At 42.9% G+C, this 19,612-nt stretch overlaps 2 protein-coding genes across 2 annotated transcripts; both read right to left on the bottom strand.

The window, feature by feature from the left end:
* Positions 1 to 2,389: 2,389 nt before the first annotated feature.
* LOC109646084 (uncharacterized) lies at positions 2,390 to 9,785 on the bottom strand. The gene is made up of 7 exons (XM_020111780.2): positions 8,502 to 9,785; positions 7,821 to 7,888; positions 7,400 to 7,628; positions 5,247 to 7,234; positions 4,763 to 4,981; positions 4,092 to 4,216; positions 2,390 to 3,353 (listed from the first exon to the last, which is right to left on the bottom strand). The coding sequence occupies exons 1-6, from the start codon at positions 8,845 to 8,847 to the stop codon at positions 4,112 to 4,114; spliced, it is 2,955 nt and encodes a 984-aa protein (XP_019967339.1). The 5' UTR covers positions 8,848 to 9,785; the 3' UTR covers positions 2,390 to 3,353; positions 4,092 to 4,111.
* A 1,708-nt stretch (positions 9,786 to 11,493) lies between these two features.
* Positions 11,494 to 19,097, bottom strand: chaf1b (chromatin assembly factor 1, subunit B). The gene is made up of 14 exons (XM_020089904.2): positions 18,963 to 19,097; positions 18,441 to 18,590; positions 17,584 to 17,716; positions 17,357 to 17,477; positions 16,878 to 16,981; positions 16,627 to 16,723; positions 16,437 to 16,521; positions 16,005 to 16,098; positions 15,817 to 15,886; positions 15,637 to 15,728; positions 15,370 to 15,529; positions 14,640 to 15,212; positions 13,799 to 13,887; positions 11,494 to 12,103 (listed from the first exon to the last, which is right to left on the bottom strand). The coding sequence occupies exons 2-14, from the start codon at positions 18,564 to 18,566 to the stop codon at positions 12,003 to 12,005; spliced, it is 1,845 nt and encodes a 614-aa protein (XP_019945463.1). The 5' UTR covers positions 18,567 to 18,590; positions 18,963 to 19,097; the 3' UTR covers positions 11,494 to 12,002.
* Between the last annotated feature and the right edge of the window lie 515 nt (positions 19,098 to 19,612).

Consider the following 19,612-nt stretch of genomic DNA (forward strand, 5'->3'; position numbering starts at 1 on the left):
GTGTGCCGCCACCTAGTGTCGACGTTCAGTGCTGTTGGTTTGAATAAAGCAACACATGAGTTCAACAGAAGGTTTGAAATTGTGTGAGCACCAGTTCACAAACTACAGTGATGGTTTCTCCCTCAAACACAAGCAAACAATTTAAAAAGAAAAAATGTGAGACTGAACCTGTCCAAAGAAACCAGTTCACAAATACACAAATAGAGGAATGACTTAACTGTATAAGTCTAAATACTTGTTTGTTTCAAAATGAAAATTTTTAAAGAAACTTCGAAAATGTGTGTGACAATTTGTGAATTCCCTCTTCTATCCAAAAACAAAGAAACACAATTTAAATAGATGTTAAATGCTGCCTTTATATATAGTAAATCTTGCAAAAATCTTTTGTGTGCATATAGATGTTTAAAAACCTCTGGGCCTGGTTTGTATGTCTATATATGTGTGTGTGTATAAATATATCCATATATATATGTGGATATATACATGTATATATATATATATATATATATATGCGTAAATCAACATACGTAAATCCCAAAAGCCTCTTCAACAAGTGCTGGACCAGGCAGACACAGTAAACTTGAGATTAATCGATTTAAAGATTGGGAAAATAACTTGACATTAATTTTATTCATGAATCTGTCTCATGCAGTGAGATGAATTCCTCACCTTAAAGTAGGTAAGATGAATTAAAACGACTGCACGATGCAGAGACAGTCACAGAGGGAAGATGAGATTTTAACTTGAGCTCCAACTGAGACAACAACCTCCCATCCTCTATAATGAGCTATTACCCCATGCAGCACCTTCTGCCTCCACTTCACCCACGCTCTTTTATACCGACAGCATATTGAATCATCTCCGAGCACCCTGTCTCTATCCGCTCTGTCTTCATGATCCATCCTGGTTTTCTCCCCCCATGCTCGTGTTTGTCTGAGGTATCTCGAATTTTTGCTTTGTTCATGTCTACATGTTTGTCTGAGTATATATATTGTTGCTTATGTTCATTAACTCCTTGCGTTGTATTAATTTGCCGATTGTGAATCCCTCCTGTTCTCAGGTCTCTCTTGAAATTGAAATGAGACCGTCTACTTAAATAAAAAGAAACTGATCATCAAGGGTTTCATGTCAAATCAGCAGAACCTGAGTCTGTAAATGGTTTTTACTGGAGAGCATGTTGCAACACAAAGATGTGCATATTTGGCTGCAGATGAGTCAGTCAGGAAGGATGCACAAATGTGATTCATGAGCAAAGCTTTTCCTCATTCCTCTTAGGTCACAAAACCTCCAGACAGAGCTCCTCATCTTCCTCCTGACTGGATAAACACAATGCTGACCCGACTCCAGAGGCGTCATACAGCCCAGTCCCACACTAGATCCCGGCTAGACTCTCTGAAGGAAATCATACATGGAGTTAAATTCTGCATCTTCTCTTTGGATTAGAGCTGAAACAGTTAAGATGACAAATCTGAGGCTTGATTAAATAATAATGTCATTACCTTTCATGCAGCAGGTGAACACGTGAGAATTTACTGCGTTCCTTTGTTTTTAAACTCAGTATCTTGTGGTCTTGGGCTGTTGATCAAACAAAACAAGATGTTTGAGGATTTCTCCTTGAGTTCTGGAAAACTGAAAGACAGAAATACAACAAATTGACTGTTGCAGCTTTACTCAAGATAAATCTGTCCTGTGTGGGCTGCATTTACATATTTTCTATTTTTCATTTGACCTATAAAATGTAAATTGTGAAAGATATTCTCAACCATACTTGTTAACACTGCCCCCCTTATATTATATATAATATATAAAACCAACTACAATGGCACTGAGTAGAGCAAAAACCTCCATCAAGGTCAAATTGTCGAAGAAGGTCCTATCTCTCAATGTTTAATATAGTGAAAAAGATATTCCTTTACCCGCGCCGTGATCCAGATCCACCCAAATCTTTACAGGTTTCTTTCTTGGTTCTACCCTTCCACCAAGTTTTGAGGAAATCCATCAAGATTTTATGTTGTCATGCTGAAAAACATCCAAATAGTTTCCTTGGTGGAAGTAATAATTACACACACATACACATATATATATATATATATATATATATATAAAACTATTCAAAGATGATACCTTTCATTCATTACCATATAATTAGTAGTATAAGTACAAAACTATTAAATAATAAGTTACACAATTTCTTTCTAAACAGAAGATTCTCTAGATGAATTTTCCTCTGATGGGGCCACATTTCTTTTTTACCCAACTTTATAAAATGTATCATCTGTAGTTTAACTCATGAAAACAAGTAAAGGCACTCAAAGGCTTCACAATGCTTTGTTATTCAGTTTCACAGCTCAAGTCAAATAAGTGTAATTAAATCACAAATAACAGGAAATAAAAAGCAAAAATTTATTCAATCTTTTAGCAGATAGCGAGAGACAGCTCATTTATTTCTAAAATCAATTTTTGAAGAAACATATCTTTATGTGCACACATTGCATTTACTCAGTAGAAGGGGAGGTGGAGGTTTGAAGTAGAACAGGTGTCTTGGATTGAAGTGGAAGAAAAGATCAATAAAACCAGTAATGACAGTTTGTGTTGATTACGATTCAGAGATTCACATTAAAAACAAGACGCAGTTTCCCTTTTGAAAATTGGCAGCCTTAGAAAAGACAGTGGACGAAGAACCACCCACAAATGCACATGCAGTGATGTCACCACGCCGGCCCCCGGGCCGCATCCTGCGACTCGTGGACTTGTGTGAGACCAGCAGATACGAAAGGAGGGAGAGACAAGTGGTATCGTTTCAAAGTTAGCACACGGACAGAGACCCACCAAAACACCCACAGGACCGTCTCACTCTTATCACCCCTCCGACTTCAAGTACTCCAACGTTTTGCCACACTTCAAGTATTCCTGCCAAACCTTCAGTTTTACCACTTCTTAGGTTTACAACATAAGCTATGATATAAGTGCACTCAAAATTCATCTATACATAGAAAAATAATAACAATGAGTAGCAGTAATAGTTATAACAATCACTTTACATTTTATTTTATACACAACAGTGATGTTATAATTACTTTATACCGTGGCATCGCATTCCCGGCCCCCCCTGAGTGTAATGTTCAAGTTTAACCTCTTGTATGGAAATGCAAAACAGGAACGGCAACCTTGGTTTGGTTATTTAAATAATATTAGCAATCGTGACAACGGCAATGATTAGAATCAATGACCACGCCTTCGCACAGAGGAGTTGTGCTCGCGTGTGACAGATGCAGTATGTACAAGCCGCTGATCGATCATGTGCCTCTGGTTTCACTCGGGTTCACTGGTGTCAGGCGCTGACAGCCTTCATCCTGCAAAATAAACATTAGCATTAGGAAACAGACAGAAAATCAATGCCGATATTGAGCGCACGTGATCACATTGTACCGTCGAGTATCGACAACTCCTTCTGCAGGACGTTTATAGAGTGAGAGTCAAATACCTAATCATCTCCTTGGTTCACACCTTCGGGATGACTGATGTGCAAACTAAAGCCGTTTTAAGACCAGGACTCTTCTGTCTTTCACATGTGAAGAATGCAGGGGATTTTCAGACGTGTTCACAACAACAGGAAAATGTCTGGAACATTCACGTGAGAGGAGGAGACTGGGTGGAGCATGAAGGAGGTTGACGTATAAATTCTGCTGCAGAAAGCACTGATTGTTGTTTACAGCTCATTGACAGTGGAGTCAAACCTCATCACCAAAAGCTCTTGAATCTCGTTGTCTTTCTAAGTTTACGTCTTCCTCCTTTTTTTTGAGATACGCGTCTTTTAATTTTTCCATCACATGTTAGACACATCATCATCATGTCCACTTGCTCACTGGGAATTTTCCGGACATTTTCCTGCGGTCTTACACGGGCTCACTCATTCTCCAGACATTTTACTTGGCAACTGACATGGACACTTGTGTTCTCACATACAGCCTCTCTAGAACATTTCAGGAAAACATTCCGACTTCAGTGAATGTCTCAAAGCGGCCTAAGCATTAAGCTGATTCTCTTTTAGGTTAGGTGTTGCTCAGGTTTGGCATCAGACTTTCACATACCTCAGTTTCCTCCACCTGCCTCAGGAACCAGCGATAATGCAGCTCCGGCATTTGTACAACTTGGGGTCATGGGTGCGTATGTGGTTCCGTACATTCCTTAGTCGGAAGAACGTCTTACTGCAGAGCTACAGAGCAGAGTGGGTTCAAACCAAACAGAGTTAACATCATGGAAATGACCAGAGAACAAGATAGACACTTTAACAAAAATTAATACAAGCGCTTGATGATTTATTTTGGATAATTATAACTTATTTTACTAACTTACAGGTTAACAATGCAGAAAATTGGAGTGTTTGAGCTCATATCCTACTGTGGATTTCGATTGTTTTGAGATACACAGTGACTTTACTTCCTGTACATTATACTTTATTTTTGCAGTGCAAGTCTAATACTCAGGGTCTAGTTAGTCTTGACCAATACTGTTCACATTCTTCGTGAGCACTTTGCAACACAAGTGAAGATAAATAACGTGCAGCAAGACCCGTCATCAGCCACAGGGATTTGATTTCCCCACATGTTGCATGAAGCAGCAGAACAGTTTTAGCGACTGTGAGCTACGCAACCATCTCTGTGGGTTCAGCTCGTTTGTACAAACTTAAACTGGCCCAGAACTAAAAGAGAATAGAAAATAAACACATTTTGGTGTTCCATGTCTTGGAGCCAGTGCTTACCGGACAGGGCCAGTGCTTGCCCTCAATGTGCCTGAGGCGATGCATGATCAGGGCATCGCAGTCCCTGTAGGAGGTTGGGCACTGCAGACAGGTGTGGGCCGCCTTTGGGACTTTAGGGGCTTGACTACGAGGCCCTCGTAGCTGTTTTAGCCGCGCCCGTCGTACAGCATCCAGCAAAACACAGTTCTTGCTGCTCAGAGCAAGTTGTTTACTTTGTTGCTGGAGAGAAGACAAAGGAGGGAAAAGAAGATAAAGTATGAGTTGAATCAATTTTTTATTCAAATGATTCTTTACAGATTCTGTGCCTAACACAAACACCAGGTGGTACTGCTCGTGTCATTAAACCTGTGCAGTTTTAAATTAAAGATTATATTAGACATTTTCTACAGTGTTGTTTTTCTATTGCCCATTCCTGGATAGCTTAATATCAAAAAAGAAAAAAAATCAGTCATCTACATGCATCACTGCCCGCCCAATTAACTACCTTAGACATGGACCGCGTCACCTTGGACCCGGCAGATTTGGCCAGAGGAAGAGTGTTGTTCTGGGAGTTTCTCCTGGGTCTCTGAACCCTGCTTTGGCTCACTCTCCTCTCCTCCCTCTCCCTCTTCACCACAGGCAGGCTGGATGGCCCTCTGGCCCTCAGCGTCCTATGGGGGGGCTCTTCGGCTACAAATGTATCCCCCACTTGTGACACGGAGCGTGTTAAACAGATATCCACACTCTCCTCCTCTTTCTTCAGTCCAGCCATGGGCCCCCCTGCTGACCGACAGAAGCTGAACAGAAAGCCTGAATCCAGTAATTTGATGGGGGGCTTGCTCTGGCGTTTGCCCAGGTCTGGTGAGGGAGGATCGGGGAAAGGTCCAACAACTGGCACTGGGTCTGCTGGCTCCTCTTTAATGACTTTGTACAGAGGGTGGCTGTAAATGGACGGTGGGGGTCCATGCTCTGATAACTGGAGCCCATCAGGTTCATCATTCTTCCCTCTCAGTCTCGTGTCCATGACCCCCCTCAGCCCCTGGCTCCCCGCTTTCCTCCCCTCCTCCCTGGGCTTACACTTCTCAACCTCTGTTGTGGAGCCCCGCTTGAGCTTTGCTGCTGGTCGGCTTCTGTTGTAACGCAGTGATTTGACTGCCTCTACAGTGATCTTATTTCTGGACTGCATCCTCTGTGAAGGTGCGGATGTGTGAGTTGTGAGGCTGCAACGACTGTTTGATGGAAGGGAGAAACCTGAGATAGAATATTCAGCCGGTTCTGATTTGATCCTAACTGCATTTTTCAAGAATGATTTGTTGGTGTTACATCGCACAGGCTGCTGGGCAGCAAAGTGGACACTGCTGCCCTCCCTTACTGACCGTCTGAGTTCTCTCCCCCCATAGGGAGGCCTGGATGCTGGCTGGAACATGTCTGGTAACACACCTTTACTTCTTGTACTCCTGTCACTTGGAGGGACGCGCTGCAGGGCGGTCTTTGGCCTCTTTGCTGTAAGCTGCTCTGCTCTGACTGGGACCACAGGCTTTCCCTTCACTGTCTTGTTGAGGACGCGAGTGTTAACAGGGTTACAGAGGGGAAGTGACAGTGTCACATTCCCATAGGTTACCACTGGTGAGACCAAGCGGGGCTTCCGCCGCTTAGTAAGGGAATAGTTGTTGGCCTTCAGTTTCCTCAGGCGTTTCTTTTGTCTCCAGCCAATGAGATCCTCTGGTCTGGGAAGGAGCGCAGTCCTCTGTAGCCCCAGAACATTCATCAACTTGTACTTTTCTTGTGCTCTTGCATAATCCATCTCATCCTCTCCTACCTCCTCTACTTCCTGCTTCACTCTCACAGGGCTGCATACTGTGCTGGGCCTTGATCTGGAGGACGAGCGCCGAGTGATGGAGTGGCATTTTCGTTTACGTTGCGGGCTCTCTGACATGGGCAGCAACCTCCGGACCTCCTTGGCAGCCCCTGGAGAGGAGCGGAGAAGACGGGTATTTGGTGGTGGTATAGGTGAGTAGTTCTGTGACTGATGGTTGTTGATGGTGTGTCGAGGTATAGTAGCTTTCTTTGACGAGGGAGATTTAAAGTCCAAGAGCTTCATCCTGTGCGAGGGACTCAGAGGGGGGCTGTTAAAACCTTGGGGTCGTGCCATTCTGCGCAAATTGCGCCTGGGACTCTCTTCTAAAGACTCGTCTGAAACATCCAGAATCAGACTGAAACCATTGTTAATGTTGTCCTCCACTCTTTTCCTCTTGCCTTCCCTCTGCTGGGGATGACGCTCATGGCATGCACCAGCACAGGCCGAGTTAAGGCCTTTACCAGGACGGTGCTGCTGTTCCTGCTCCTTCATGAGAGCGGAGCAGGCTTCCACTGCAAGCCACATGCCCAGGTGGCGAGCCATGGCGATGACTTCAGGCAGGTCCTCCTGACGAACACATAGAGTGGAAGAGTAGGAGAAATCCAGCAGCGATAGAAGGCTGTCCTCACTGAAACCTGGGGTGGGAAAAAAAGCCTTTAATAAGATACACTAAACCCTGAGCAATCAGTGAGGGAGAAACAAACTGCTCCTAGGTACAGTTCCGGTTTTACCATAATATCGAGGCCAAGCCCACCTAACTGAACACAGCTCGGTGTTAGCCTCCAGGTATTTGCTCTTACCAGTGAGATCTATGTCTGCTTTCATGCTCGAGTCCATCTCTGTGAAGATTTCCTGGAAGTGATCACTGACGGCCGCCAAAACGGCTCTGTGGGCCGAGAAGGATCGGCCGTTGGTCCGCAGGGTGATGTCACAGAACAGCCCCGCCTCCCGCTGACTCCTCAACTTGCTCAGCATGTCGGCGCTGTGTGACGCCATCGTCTTTGTGACACATCTCCTGCCACCGAGCCCCTGACAGGAGCACAAAGAAAGAGTTTCATCATTTTATATAATAAGTAACAAAACACAGAGAGATCAAGTGAGAACGAGGGTGAGAAAGTGTGAATTTTAAATGTGTGAAATGCTGAAAAATTAAGCTCTGATTACAAATTTGTACAGCAACCTGTCAGAACAGCCTTTGTTCCTCTGACCTGCCACTCTTACCTCTGTTTTCTTTACGAGGTGACACTCTGGACAACCCAGGACAAAGTCTCTGATCTGGAAGTACATCCCTGTGAGGCAAAATAGTTATTTCAAGATGAGAAAATATAGCAAAAAGAGATGGGAGCAAAAAGCGATGGGAGGTTGCAGTCGTATGTTAATAAGACGTGTGAACAACTCTTATATTCTTTAAGGCTCTACTTGTAGAATTGGCTTTGATCCTGATGAAAGACACTGGATGTAAGTCTCACAAATAATCAAAGGCAGGGCTTTGTCTGTCATTCATTGATCTCTGATTGATTCAATCAGTGATGTGTAGCAGTTTCTAATGTGCCACTACTTCCCAACACAAAGAAATGAATAAACTTAGCTATTTAGATATAAGATAACCAATAAGCAGGGGCGGATCAGGGGCACTGGCTAAAGCTGAAATCTATTATTGCCCTGTGGCAGTGGGTTTGTTTTATTTACTAACGATAAGTACATTCAATGATGTGTGGCCTTGCTCAAAGCTATAGAGCTCAGAGTAAACAATGACATGACTTAAATGTAAACCTTACTAAATCAGGATTGTGCCTGGATGCTAGACATATAATTGGCCCCTCTGTGTAAAAACTGTGGCCCCTGATGTAGAAAAAGTCCCAGATCCAACACACACTGTCATTAGAAGTCAGATGTTCTTACCCTCCCACCAGTAGTTCTCAGCCACACATTTGTAGGTCTCCTCCTGGGAGAAATGGCGCTGACCAGGCCGCCGCCGGTGAAAGGTGGAGACGGCCTCGTGTCTCCGGTCCTCATCCAGAACCTCCCGGTAGTTGATGAAGCCCTTCTCCAGCTTCTTGCGGTACAGCAGCCCGTCTATCATCTCGAAGTTGGGCGACCGGCGTGCGGGGAGTCCGCGTCCTGGAGAAACCCCGACTGACTCCGCGTCCCCGGTGCGCACCGAGTCCCCATCCGCCCACGGTTTGGACGGGTCGAACGCCTCAGAGTTCGCGTAGTGGGTGTTGGTGTGGGCGCAATCGCCGGCCATTTTTACAAATAATATTACAAAAGGGTGTGATGAAACCTCACTCCCTCTTCTTCTTCTGTAAAAACAAGCTTCCGCCCGGGTCCAAACTTTACCCACCGTGCCCAGACAAAGTCCACGTGGATGCGGTGACAGCAGACAACAGAGCCCGGTCCGAACAATGAGCCCCAACACACCCTCCTCTACACCCGGCTAACAGTGTGTCTCCGGTGGTTAGCTTAAATCAAACGTGTCTCATTATGGACCGAACAAAGTGGATTTCCTTTCAGGTGAAAATCACCATCAGATGTGCTCATCCGCTGGAGGGTCCTGCTGTCAATCATCACTTCTCACCATGCAAACATGAACAACTTTCTGTTTGGTCTCAATCCTGAAAAAAATCCGCTAATTCAAATGTTTCTCGCCGTCAAGAGACATTTCACACCGTCCATCCAAGTGTGGAGGAGAAATTCAGACAGCGGAGCAACGCGCCAAGTGATGTAAAGTCACCGGTTTCACCGCGCACTCTCACGGGGCTCTCACCGCCGACCCCGCGCCCGCAGCCCGCCTGCCGTCCTCTTCAGGGGCCGGGGGTGGCCTCCGGTGCTGGGTGGCGGCGGGCAGCCTCACCTCCGGCGTTAACTTGAGATCTCTTCTCGCCAACTCGAGTCGGAAGCAACATGATGACGCAGCTATCGGCTCAGCATCGCCGCTCCGAACGAGCTAAAAGCGAGCTTGTCCCCGCGGCGCAGCCCCTCCGCGAAAAATGTTGCCAATCGCCGGCGGAGCGCCTTCAGAAGCGGCCCAACGAGCTGCGGTTACAGGCCCGACATAGTTCGCAGCCTCCCCGCCGCCGTAATGCCCGTCCGGGAATCGAACAGTCGGATTTTTCAAACTCGTAACCTTCTGTTTGTTGCTGATCCGCAGCCTAACCGAGCCAGGTCCCTCCCCGCCTCCTCACTAAGGCGATTGGTCGAAGCTTTAAAAGACCTTCGGCCAGACGCCGTGTGATTGGCGGAGCGCGCTGTCACTCATGTAGTTTTCGTCTCCCTCGCAGTCACGGTAGGTTGTTCGCTCACGATGCCCGTGTACTAGTGTGGAAGTTGAATCCACCCAGCGGACATGTTTCACATTCACGACGCACTTTACGCAAAAAATGTCCCGTTTTCATCATCTGCTATGAAGACGATATTTAGCCAGACCGACTGAGAATTAAATGATTTCACATTTTAAAGTCTCCTCTGTTTCCGTCGTCTCAGTGTCTCACACTAATATTGCAATGCGGTATTTTTTTCATCAGCTTTGGTTCAAAACAGCCACAATTTCTCAAAACTCTTAATATTTTTTCTACAATAATATAGATGTAATATTATAGAAGAAAACTATTACCCACATTGTATTTATATGTTTCCATTCTTCAATGGGTCAGGATAAATATATATATATATATATATATATACATTGGCCGATATCTATAATTATCATGGTAAATGTCACATTATTGTTAGTTGAAAGATATATTTTGCTGTGGGTTTAAAATCTTAATGGACTAAACTTACAAAAACTCGATGAGCAATACGATTTTATAAATCTGAAGTTCATCAGTTGTGTTATACGTCCTCACTTACATGATGCATAAGCTTTAAATCAATATATATTGAACATTTGTTATATTGCTATTGATGAAAATCCTTTTGCCATAATGACTGATATTGTGTTTTTGCACTGCACTACTGAACTGTGGAGGCATCAGTCTCTACGTTATACTTCAATATTTATATTAAGAATATATTTAGAACATTTTATTTTTCTCTTTTGGGCTTTTGTTTGTATTTAAATCTATGTTATGTTGTATTTTATCTGGACCCTGAGTCTGAGCCCTATTTTCTTTTTAAATCAGTCAATATCTAACCAAGCAGCTGCCATTTTCTCAAAATGATACAAATAGCAATTATAAAAATGTGCTGTCTGTGGAAAAGTAAGAAAGTGGGAAATGTGTTGAGTCAAAACATTTCTTATTCACTTAATACTCTGGATATTTGCAGATAGAGAGATGATAGAGATGATGAGGTGTAGAGGTTAACACTACACACGGGTAAACTCTACATTCATGCAAGTCACACAGCTGCTTCCAGAAGTGCCATAAAGTTTTTCAGGACACTAGATATTGTGTTTTTTCAGTTGCTGAAAATGTAACAGTGCATTTGTTTTCAGTGTATTTACATTAATATTAGACGTGTATTTTTATTTTGAAAATTCACCATTTTTGGAGCTAGAAATAAAGCTTTCTTGTTTGTTTACTGTCAGAGTAAAGAACATTTAGATCTTCATGTGATTTAGAGTGAAGTCATTGAAAACAATGTAATGGAAATATATGGTTTTCGAAAAAAATCCTACTGGGACATTTTTTAATATCTCTGGTTTAGAGTCAAAATGTTTTGGACTATTGGTCAACTTTTTTCTTAAGCAGCTCACTATAACTGTAAAGTTGGCTTCAGAGACCAAATAAGACTGATTATATTTAAATTAAATGATATATAAATGATTGTTATCCTAATAGACATGGTTAAGATGTTTTACAATGTAATTTAATAGACATGGTTAAGATGTTTTACAAAATCATTTAAAACATTCATTATCCCAGTCAACAAAAACCACATTCACATGTACTCTATATGAAACGTCTTTTATTAGACAATAGAAAATGACTCTTAAATGCTTGACAAGAGCTTCTCACTTAAACTGTTCATTCAGATAATTCAAACTCAGAACGACACCTTAAACACAAGCACCAAACCCTGAAGCACATGTTTTTTTCCCCTTCTTCAGATTTGGAGTGCAGTTATTTTAGTTTCACAATTACATGTTCTTGACAGGAAGTGAGACAAATTTCCTTTTTACAACAGCAGCTGAATGTCAAACAAATCAAATATAAAACAGTTGCTCATTAATCAAAACACAAAAGGCTAAAATAATTAACTCAAGGATACTAATTGCAACACAGTTTGTTTTATAACAGTTCATTATCTGAGGTTAAAGCTCAGAGTAGAGATCAAGTAGAGACAGATCAAAACCCAGAGAGTGCTTCAGCACGATGGGATTAGATCTGCAGGGAGCCTCAGTGGTGGTTTTGAACTCTGCTTAATGAAATCCAGCACCAGACGATTCCCAGTTAAACACTAAGCCTGGCCAACACTGGACTTTGTCGGGAGGTCACTGGTCTTGGGTCGTTTGGACTCTGGAGGCTGGCACACTGGATCAGTGGGAGGAGACGGACGTTCTGGAGAAAGACAAGTGAAGAGATCCGTAACTGAAGGGTTCAAAAAAGTCAATATGCAGCGTGAAATACATTTGAGGAAAATGTTCAAGATAGGTGTATGGCATTCTTAATGTTTTATGGTGAAGTTGTTTCTTATAAATTAATTTTACAGATTCATTTACATATTATGTTTATACATAGTTATACTGTGTATTACTACATCTGCCAAAGAGATGTTTTTACTCCTGTCTGTTTGTCAGCAGGATTTTGCCAAAACTGCTGAATTGATTTCCAGAAAACGTTTGCATGGATACAGACAAAGGGGTGGATCCGAGAATTCTTTTTCACCTTTCTCTTACATGCAAGTATATTGGGTGTTTTTTTTACCTTCACTGATTATCAGAGAATAATTCATCTGATATCTATGAGTGTGTGCACTTTGGTGTGACTTTTGATTAAATATAAGCAGCCTCCTAGGGCTTAGCAAAGTTTTGCACTCTGGTGCAGTTTGATCATTCTTCATACTGCTGACTGGTTAATTAACATAAGCCGTCATACGATTATACAGGCTTCAAACAAATCCACTTGAAAAACAACGTATTTAAAATAAAAAACAAAAGCTGTATGTTCAGATTTATCCTTAACCAACCCATGAGGAGTTAGACTGGTGTGCTTACAAATCTGACTGCCTGTTTCTAGCTCTATCAGATAGCATTGTTGTGATGTGGCTGTGTTCCCAGATCCCAGCAGTTACACTTATGATGAGTGGAAGTTGATTATAGCCAATAAAATTAATGGCAAAAACAAAAAGAAAGTCCCCAAATGTAAACGGTAATATTGTTACCTCTAGCATTTGTTTGTTTGCCTGTGGGAATACTAAAACTACTGAATCCATTTCCATGGAACCTTTTTGGAGGGTTGGAGCATACAGAGGCTTAAAACCTCCTGCAGCGGCCACTGGTTCAGTTCCAACCCAACTCTTTGCTGCGTGTCTTCCCCCATTCCCTCTCCCCGTGTCAAGCCTACTACCCTGTCAACAAACGCAAAAAGCCTTGGGAAACAATTGGAGATGACTCCGATAAGCATGCGTGTCTAGGACGTTTTTCACTTTGGTTAACATGACGAGATGGGCTGTTACTCTTGCGGAGGTATCTGCTCTCTGAGCACCCTTCTAGTTTATATTATTTTTAGCTCTCGCTTTTGTGCTAAGCTTAAGATAGTCTATCTACAGCAGATGTCAAGGATTGGATTTCTTGACATATTCATGTCAAAGCAGAGCAGTTCTGACGCACGCTGATCACCAGTATTTGATCAAATTGGTTGAGATATGTCTCGACTAATGAACAGGTAATACAGTTCAGTTTGTCAATGTCATTTAAACATTTTTTGATAGTATCTACCATTAGTTATGACTTATGCCACAGGAATCCCCAACCTCGTGTTACCTGACATAATAAACCTAATGACTTCCATACATTGCTCTATGCAGGACTGGTATCCGAGTGGTACCCTGTACTGTCAGGTAAAACAATACCAGGAGGGATAAAGTTGAAATGGTGCATTACATCACTAATCAGAACAGATAGCAGACTGTGAGATTTAGACGGTCAATGAGGATGGAGAATATTTCCATCTGCAACATATGTGCTTTTAAATCATCAAACTTTCTTGTGATAAACGTTAATAAAGGACAACACAGACGTTGCCCTCACTAACCATGTTTGGCCTTCTCTGTGGAGGAGGGAGTTCTGAAGAGGGAGCTGACAGCTGGAGATCTGGATGCAATGGGAGTCAAAGATACTCTCCTGAAAACACACAGTAAAAGCCCAGAAGGTAAACGAAAAACATGCAAATAAAATGTCCTCCGCCCACTCTTCCACTGCATTCCTCCTCTGTCGTTCTTCTTCTTTGCCTAGTAGTAAAAATAGTCAGGAGTAGTCACAGCCAACGTTCCAAGTTAGAGATACAAGGCAAATATAAAAGCATGTGCAGATCTGCCATTGTTCCATGAGCAGTCTGGCAGAGTGATTATTATTTTATTGTCAGTGGGGGGTCCAACGAATCCCTCATACCAGACAGGGCTTTGTTCTCACAGCCAGTACTGGGCACATACAAACCAACAAAAACATCACTAGCCCCTTGCTGCAAACTACAACTCTACTATTGCTTTAGCAGAATACTGTCATACAGATAGAGGACAGATAATATCATAGAGGATATTTTAATCATTTTAAAGAGAACTTTCCTGCTGCCATCTCTGCAAACAGCATCTTTAGAGATAATCACCATAGGAACTTGAATCACTAGGGGGCAGGGAGGTGGATGGAGGATGCCTTGTAGTTATTCCCTCAGTCTGACTACAGTCAAATCACATTTGTGAAGTTTGAGCCTTTCCATAAATTGCCATACATACACACGTGTGTGAGGCAAATTTGTACAAGAACTGATTCATTCATAATCCAATAATTATGAGTCCAAGCTGTAAAAACACACATAAACAATCAAAGTATACCAGTGTTCATAAGAAGGCTCAGTGGTATAAGGATCTAATATTTACCTTGGGGTGGGCCCCTTTGGGGTGGTTGTACCCTTCGGAGTAGTGGGTCCAGCAGTATTAGAACTGTTGAGGACTTTTGGGGTGGAGGGGGTGAGGGGAGTGAGACGTAATTGCGTTTTGGAGGAGCTGGTGGGGGTGAGGGGGGCAATGAGTGGTTGGGGAGTGGACGGAGCACTTGTGCTTGCTGATGTTGGGGTCTGAGGTGCTGAAGGAGCTGTGGTTTTAGGACTACTGGGCTTCCCCCAACCCTCCAGAGTGTTGAGGGTGATCCTGCGTGGCTGAGGTTTAGACTTGGTACTGGGGGTGCTCTTCTTCTCCTCTGGGGGGGTGATAGAGGGGGCATCTTTTCCATGGGTGGTTTGGGAAGAGGGAGTCGGGGCTGCGCTGCTCACGGGAGACGATGTCCTGCCCGCTGACGACTTCTTGCTCTTTTTCTCGACACCAGTGCTTGGGACAAAGACCTCTAATGTGGGGGGCTCCTTCAGTGGAGTGCCCAGCTCCCCAGGAGAAAAGGACAGGAAGGAGCAGTAGCCATCTGTGGAGGACACCGCCAGGAAGGAACCATCCCGGGACCTAAAGGGGATAAAAAAGAAACACATAAATGGGATGGAGGACACATGAAGAAGATAAACTGGAGTGAAAACATACCACATTTTTACCATTGATAATTCAAAAATATGTCGATGCAAGAACACACAACAAAAGACAACACAGGAAAATGTTGACTTACCATGTAAGATCACTGAGTGTGTGGTAGTGGATGTTAGACACCAGGCCGAAAGGAAGGGTCTGTTGGGTGTCATACAAGAAGATGGAGTCCTCTGACGCCACAGCAAACACCATACGGTAAGGCAACTGGAATGTGTTGGGAAGAGGCTGCTCTGAACCATCTATGTGAAAAAGAGAAAATATAAAGGAAAAGATGAGATAAAGAGAACAGACAATTACAAAGACTTTATTAACAGTTGTGTCTGTTGACCAATGTGTATGTCCTTGCCTTCTCCCTTCTTAGTTCTCAGTTCAAAGTAGACAGGGCAGCAGCGCACAGCCAGCGTAGCCTTGGTTGGACATGGCAAGTGGGCGATGGGCCTAAAACAGACAGAGATTTATTAATTACCTGTATTATTCAAATATTATATTATTAATCCACCGACTCTAAACAGCACAGAAGAGTTACCTCTTGAGGCTCTTCCTGGAAAAGATGTAGGTGGTATTCATGATGTTTTCCCCAATCTCCACACAGCCAGCTTAAAAAAGGTGAAAACCAAAGAAGGAACTTGGTTTAAACAAATTATTTTCACAACACTAAGAGTCACATGACAAAAGTAAGGTAAAAGCCACAGTTTGAGAATTCTGCATCTGTACCTGGAGCGAGCAGGAAAGAACCATCTGGTGTGAATGAAAGACGTCGAAAGAATGACCTCATGCTGTCGTCGTGGAAGATTCTGTGCGGCTTCACCTGCGGAGATGCAGAGAAGTGAAGGACTGAGAACATGCTCAAACCATGATTCACTAATTTGGCAGGAGAACAGAAAGTCTCTGAAGATTTAGGGAGTTATATCTCTCTGGAAGTGTTGTAAAAAAGTGGCCATGACAGAAGTTAAATGGAGAGTTGAGCTCATGGAGAAAATCTTAAAAAAGTTACAAGGAAAATAAAAACAATGTAGAAAGAAGGTTTGGTTTTCATTTTACAGTCCGCTGAGGGATTTACAAGCTTACAAGTCCTGTATTCCTGATTTTACCGTAGCACCGTGGTGCGACTAATAGCAGTGTCAACAGTTCTAAATTTAAACTGACCTCTCCCTCTGCAAGTGGTCCAGAGCTCATTTTACTGATACAGAAAGCCTTCTTCTTGGTGTGTGCGCTGTACACACGCATCACCCTGAAGGAAGAAAAAACACAAACAACTTGAGCATCAAGAGATGAAAACCTCAAGGTCAGTGACTATAAATTACAGCAAATTACAATGATTTAATGAGCGTCATACCTGTCACAGCTGAGAGTGGCAACATATTGTCCTAGAGGATCCCAGGTCACACCCTGCACGTAGCTCTTATGGTCGTTCAAGATACACAGCTTCTGTCCTATAGCATAAAAATAGTTGCACCCAACATTGTAAATACAAAGCCAAAATCAGCTTTATCCTCACATTGTACAGTAAGTTATGCACTTCAGTACTCAACCTAACAGATGAAACAATACAGAACACACACTCAGTTTCTCTGACTACGGACAGACCTTTGTTGATGTCCCACATTATAGCAGTGTTGTCGACAGATCCAGACACCATGAAGTTTCCATCCCGTGTCCAGGAGATGTCGTACACATCCTCTATGTGTCCCCTGAAATACACATTAAATGATAAGAACCTGAACTTGAACTTTGCTGTGACATCTACATCTGCTGCTTTAAATGTGTGCAAGTGAAAAACAAAAGCAGATAAGTACTTCCATATAGACTTAAAACTTAAAAGTTTGAACTGTCAAGACATCGAGAAGTGTCTGTCATTTATGACTGTCGGTTTTTCAGAAAATGTGGGTGAAGAATTGTAATATGTTCCAGTGGCTTCTAATATTACAGGGCAGGGTTTTATAATTTGGAAATATTTTCCATGCTGGGAGGACGTTTAATATGTCTGGAAAACTGGAAGGTTCACTGTAGTACGAGGTAAAAACATCATTTAAACATTTGAACTTGGTGGGATCTAAACTGTGTACCTCAGAGTCTTGACCACAGACCAGCTCTCCTTGTTGAGCTGAGCATCTTCATCCTCCTGGAACGCAGGTGCCTGATCAGGCTCCTTAGAGTCATTTAGCTTCCACAGGAGAATTGCTGCATCTGTACAATACAAACACCATTTGATTATTAAAGGCCAAATGTGCTTTCTGTTTTGAAAACAACAGCACAAGACTGTGAAGTGGTGACCTTTAGAATCTTTACATACCATCTCCTCCTGAGGCAAGCAGCTCTCCGTTAGGGCTAAAGCGCACCACGTTGACAGCCTTGGTGTGCCGAGCAAGATTGGACAGTAACTCCACAGCTGCTTTCCCATCTGAGCCCGTGTCCACTCGCCACAGCTGCATCAACATCAATGTAGAAAGTATGTTTCAAATGGTATTTTTAAGAAAATGCTGCAGATACCTTCACTTTAAGGTGAGTTTTGCAACACAGATATTTATTCATTCTTTTTCGAGAGGGACCAAGTTTGCAGACAGGGTCCATCCCCCCAGTATCTATACTGCTTATCCTGGAGTCAATCCCAGCCGACATTGGGTGAGAGGCGAGGTGCACCCTGTTACTGCTTTCATTAATAACATCTTCACTTCCATAACTATGACTCGCATTGTTTTCATTATAACAACTAGTCTGTCGGAGCTGAAACATGATGGTACTCAACTGTTCCTGGTCTCTCTCTCACTCTCTCTCCTCCACTTTCCTCTGCTCACCTCAGTGGGTCGGGGCAGATGGTCTGAGTCTGGTTCTCTTACAGGTTTTTCTCTCCACAGTCGCCACAGAGCGTGCTCATGTGGGAATAGTTGGGTTCATGGCTGGGATCATTTTATGTAAAGCACCTTCAGATCACTTTTATTATGATCTGGCGCTTTACAAATAAAATTGAACTGATTTTACATGTTTACCGCCCAACTTCTTTAGTCCTGCAAACACTGGTCAGATGCATGCCCACGAGTCATTGAGCTTTCTCTTGTGTGCTGCATTGCTCCTTCCCCACACAGATGCATGTTCATTATCACACTCGTGATCGTCACAGTGATTCTGTATGTGTATTCATCCTCCACTCACTCTGACGGTGGTGTCCACTCCGGCTGTTGCCAGTCGTCGAACTCGTCCCTCTGCGCTGTGCTGGAAGTCCACACTGTAAACCGGCTCCTTGTTGTGCCACGCGATCTCACACGTTACCACCTTCATTTCCGTTTTTTATCCAACACCGACCTCAGGGGGGGTAAAACACAAAAACACGTCAATTTACTGCTTCACGCTGTTTTAAATCCCCTGATGATGACTCTGCAGCTACAAGTCAGTTGTTTTTTTGTCAGATACAGACGCTGTATCACGGACACAAGGTGATAATGGGTTGGTTTAAAAAGCTAAACTAGCTACACAGCCGCTGGAGACGAACGCTACCACGAGCTAACACGGTTAGCATCAAACTTAGCGGGATTGAGCGAGTCTGATGAACGGTACGTGGCTGACGTGACGCCCGGTGGATAACACGTGAACGTGCGTGAGCTGTTAGCTGAAGTGTGTTAGCTCCGAATACACTCGAGCTGTGTGTGTTTCTTCTTCAAACCGAAGTTTCCTCACAGTTCACGAGTCTCCGGGTGTTTTTCCTGCTCCGCTGTCCGGCTGAGGAGTTCACTGATTTCCCGCGTACGATTCGTTCAAAACTTCCGGTGCACTGGGAGGAGTTGATTGGACGAACATGCGGAAAAGGCGGTGCTTAGCGGTGACGCTTTATCCAGCGCTGGATGTTTAAAGTTAAGCAGATTGTACTTTGAGGTCCCCTCAACATTTATTTATTTCTTATTTAAATGAAATGTTTGTGCTCATATTGTAAGTGGATGTTGTAATCTCCGTCGTTCGAAATAAATATGAATGAATGAATATTGAATAGAAATATTTGACACTTTACTTGTAGTTTCCCCCAGCATTAAAATATATTCTTTATTTTTTACATTGATGCCGCTGTAATCTCTTTCATGAGTGATATGAAATGAGTTTAACATTTATTTTAACATTTTCAAATACTTTCTTTTCTTTTGTTATCCCCCTGCATTAAAATATATTCTTTAGCACTTAGTTTTTTCTTTCTTGCTTGTATTTTTAATTTTTTTGTACTCATTTTGTACATGTTGTTGTAATCCCCGTCTTCAATAATAAAAGTTTCGTATTTTTTATTTTACTTTTTGTTAGCCCCTAGCATTAAAATGTATTGCTTGTTATTTTGTTTTAGT

The sequence above is a fragment of the Paralichthys olivaceus genome, chromosome 10 (genome assembly GCF_024713975.1).
Source record: "Paralichthys olivaceus isolate ysfri-2021 chromosome 10, ASM2471397v2, whole genome shotgun sequence".
NCBI lineage: Eukaryota > Metazoa > Chordata > Actinopteri > Pleuronectiformes > Paralichthyidae > Paralichthys > Paralichthys olivaceus.